Here is a 2,595-nt window from a genome sequence, read left to right as displayed (position 1 = left end):
CCCCTTTGTCCCTTGCAAATGATACAAGAAGGCTTTAGATCCAATTTTTCCTCTCCACACTTACATGCTACTGTCATTGACCTACCAATTCTAGCTTAACTTCAATTATACAACATTGTTATTATTGTTTTCAAAGAACTTTTATTTAGATTAATGTACATGTTTACCATTTTCCCTTTTATATTTTATAATCTGTATTTCCACTTTTATACATTAAATTATCTCAAGATTATTTCATCTATGCTTGAGTTATGGTACTTGGAAATCACTTTTCATTTTGTCTCTTCACAATAAATTCCTGAAGATTTTACCTGTGATGTGTTTATTTTACAACAGAAATACTCTTACTGGATGTGCAGTTCTGAGTTCTAGGTGACAGTTATTTTCCCTTCACTCTTTCAAGGTATAATTAAACTAATTTTTGGCTTCCATTGCTGTTGTTGAAACCAACAGTCATTTTATTTATTCCTTTATTTTTGTAATTGAAGCATAATTGGTACACAATATTACATTAGTTTCAGTCATACAAAATAGTAATTCAACAGTTATCTACATTATTAAGTGCTCATCCCAAATAGTGTGGTTACTATCTGTCAACATAGAAAGATGTTACGGAACCACTGGCGGTCATTTTAATGGCTGTTCCTCTTGTAGGAGATCTTATCCTTATTCTCTGGCTGTATTTCATATCCTCCCTGTGTTTTGAATCTCAGTTAATTACACACTTCAGTTACCTGAAATGGATTTGGATTTAAAGAATGCAATAGAGTAGAAATATGTAATGTAGTATAAATTAAAAAGTTAAAGTTTAAAGGGGCCACAGAACATTTTTTTTTCCAACCCATCACTCATGTAGATGAGAACTGAGGCCAAGTGAGGTCATTTGCTGTGCCCACGGCCACATAATATAGTTGCAGACAGGACCAGGACTCCTCCTTCTTGAACGTTCTCCCTGTTCTACACTCAGGAAAATCATAGGAATGTTGAAAGTTATCTTAAACTATTGCCTTTGTTTATTTCTTAACCCATCAAGCAGATATGGCCGGGAGAAACCAGACTCCTGTGACGGAATTCACCTTGGTCGCCTTGCCTGTCATCCGGGAGCAACAGATCTTGATATCTGTCATTCTCCTGCTGGATTATACGCTTACCATGACAGGAAATATCATCATAATTTCTTTAATATGGACTGACAATCGTCTCCAAACACCAATGTACTTCTTCCTCAGTAATTTATCATTTTTGGACATTTTGTTCACAAGTACTATTGCCCCAAAGTTGCTAGCTTGTCTCTTAGGAGAGAAGAAAACCATATCCTTTGCTGGATGCATCACTCAAATTTATTTCTACTTCTTTCTGGGGACAGTGGAGTTCATCCTCTTGGTGGTGATGTCCTTTGACCGCTATGTGGCCATCTGTAACCCCCTGCGCTACACCGTCATCATGAACAGCAGGGTCTGTCTCCTGTTGGTTCTGGGATGCTGGGTGGGGGCCTTCCTATCAATGCTCTATCCAATTATTGTGGTGGCCACATTGCCTTTCTGTTATAGGGAAATTCATCACTTCTTCTGTGACCTGGCCCCCCTGCTCCATGTGGCCTGCATCGACACTCATTTCATACAGATGTTGATCTTCATCTTATCCACCTTGGTCCTCCTGACCTCACTGTTGTTCACCACTGTGTCCTACACCTACATCATCTCCACCATCCTGCGCATCCCCTCAGCCCAGGGACGTCAGAAGGCCTTCTCCACCTGTGCTTCTCACATCACTGTTGTCTCCATCGCCTACGGCAGCAACATCTTCATGTACGTGAGACCCAGCCAGAGCCAGTCACTGGATTTTGACAAAGTGTCAGCTGTCCTCATCATAATGGTGACCCCTCTTCTGAACCCCTTTATTTATAGTCTGAGGAATGAGAAGGTAAAGGAAGTTTTGAGAGAATCAATTAGAAGGATTGTCCTACCACATTCCAGAGAAACATGACATTCAAGATTTATTTTAGGACATCTAAGTTATGCTCCCTTTACATGGCACCTTGTTTGTGTCAAGAGTGGCACAGAAGTGTGACCGAAGTCTCAGAATCCATAGGCAGATGAACAAGCATCACACATTATCAGTAGTGGAGTATTATAACCTTACTATAGGAAAACAGAAAAAAATAAGGATTCAGTGTCCCATCAGTCATTGAAATATTTTTCATCATAGTAATAGAGGGTTGCAGAAACACTCCAGACCCTGAGTCATAAAAGCTAATGTCTAATATTTGTTCAGGCACTAACTTCAATAAATTTAGTTCCATGCTTCACTAAGCTTCCATTTGCTGATCTGTAAATGGTGGCAGGAATTTCTACTGTGCATCTCGTAGGGCACTTGTGGCTATAAAATGAGGTCAGTTGAATAAAAGTAACATTGTCATCACATGTAGAGATTGGTAGAGTGGAAAGCAGGAAGGTTTCCTCAGCCCTGAGATGCTTCCCCTTTGATGATCTTGACCTTATTAACAGGCAAGATTTTTAACTCTGCAAGTGACATGGCAAGTGAACAAGTTTAAAGGACTGGTGGGTGAAGACAATCAAATGCCACTTTTAAAAA

The 2,595-nt window shown here is 39.4% G+C and overlaps 1 protein-coding gene across 1 annotated transcript; it reads left to right on the top strand.

The window, feature by feature from the left end:
- Nucleotides 1-1,038: 1,038 nt before the first annotated feature.
- Nucleotides 1,039-1,986, top strand: LOC118934573 (olfactory receptor 6M1-like). Its single transcript, XM_036930179.2, has one exon. The coding sequence runs from the start codon at nt 1,039-1,041 to the stop codon at nt 1,984-1,986; it is 948 nt and encodes a 315-aa protein (XP_036786074.2).
- The last annotated feature ends 609 nt before the right edge of the window (nt 1,987-2,595 follow it).

This window comes from Manis pentadactyla, chromosome 13 (genome assembly GCF_030020395.1).
Source record: "Manis pentadactyla isolate mManPen7 chromosome 13, mManPen7.hap1, whole genome shotgun sequence".
In the NCBI taxonomy this organism is placed as follows: domain Eukaryota; kingdom Metazoa; phylum Chordata; class Mammalia; order Pholidota; family Manidae; genus Manis; species Manis pentadactyla.
This window is presented reverse-complemented; position numbering and strand designations above follow the sequence as displayed.

Excerpts from the sequence above, each read along its gene's own strand:
- LOC118934573 (XM_036930179.2), top strand. The coding sequence starts at position 1,039 with ATGGCCGGGAGAAACCAGACTCCTGTGACGGAATTCACCTTGGTCGCC.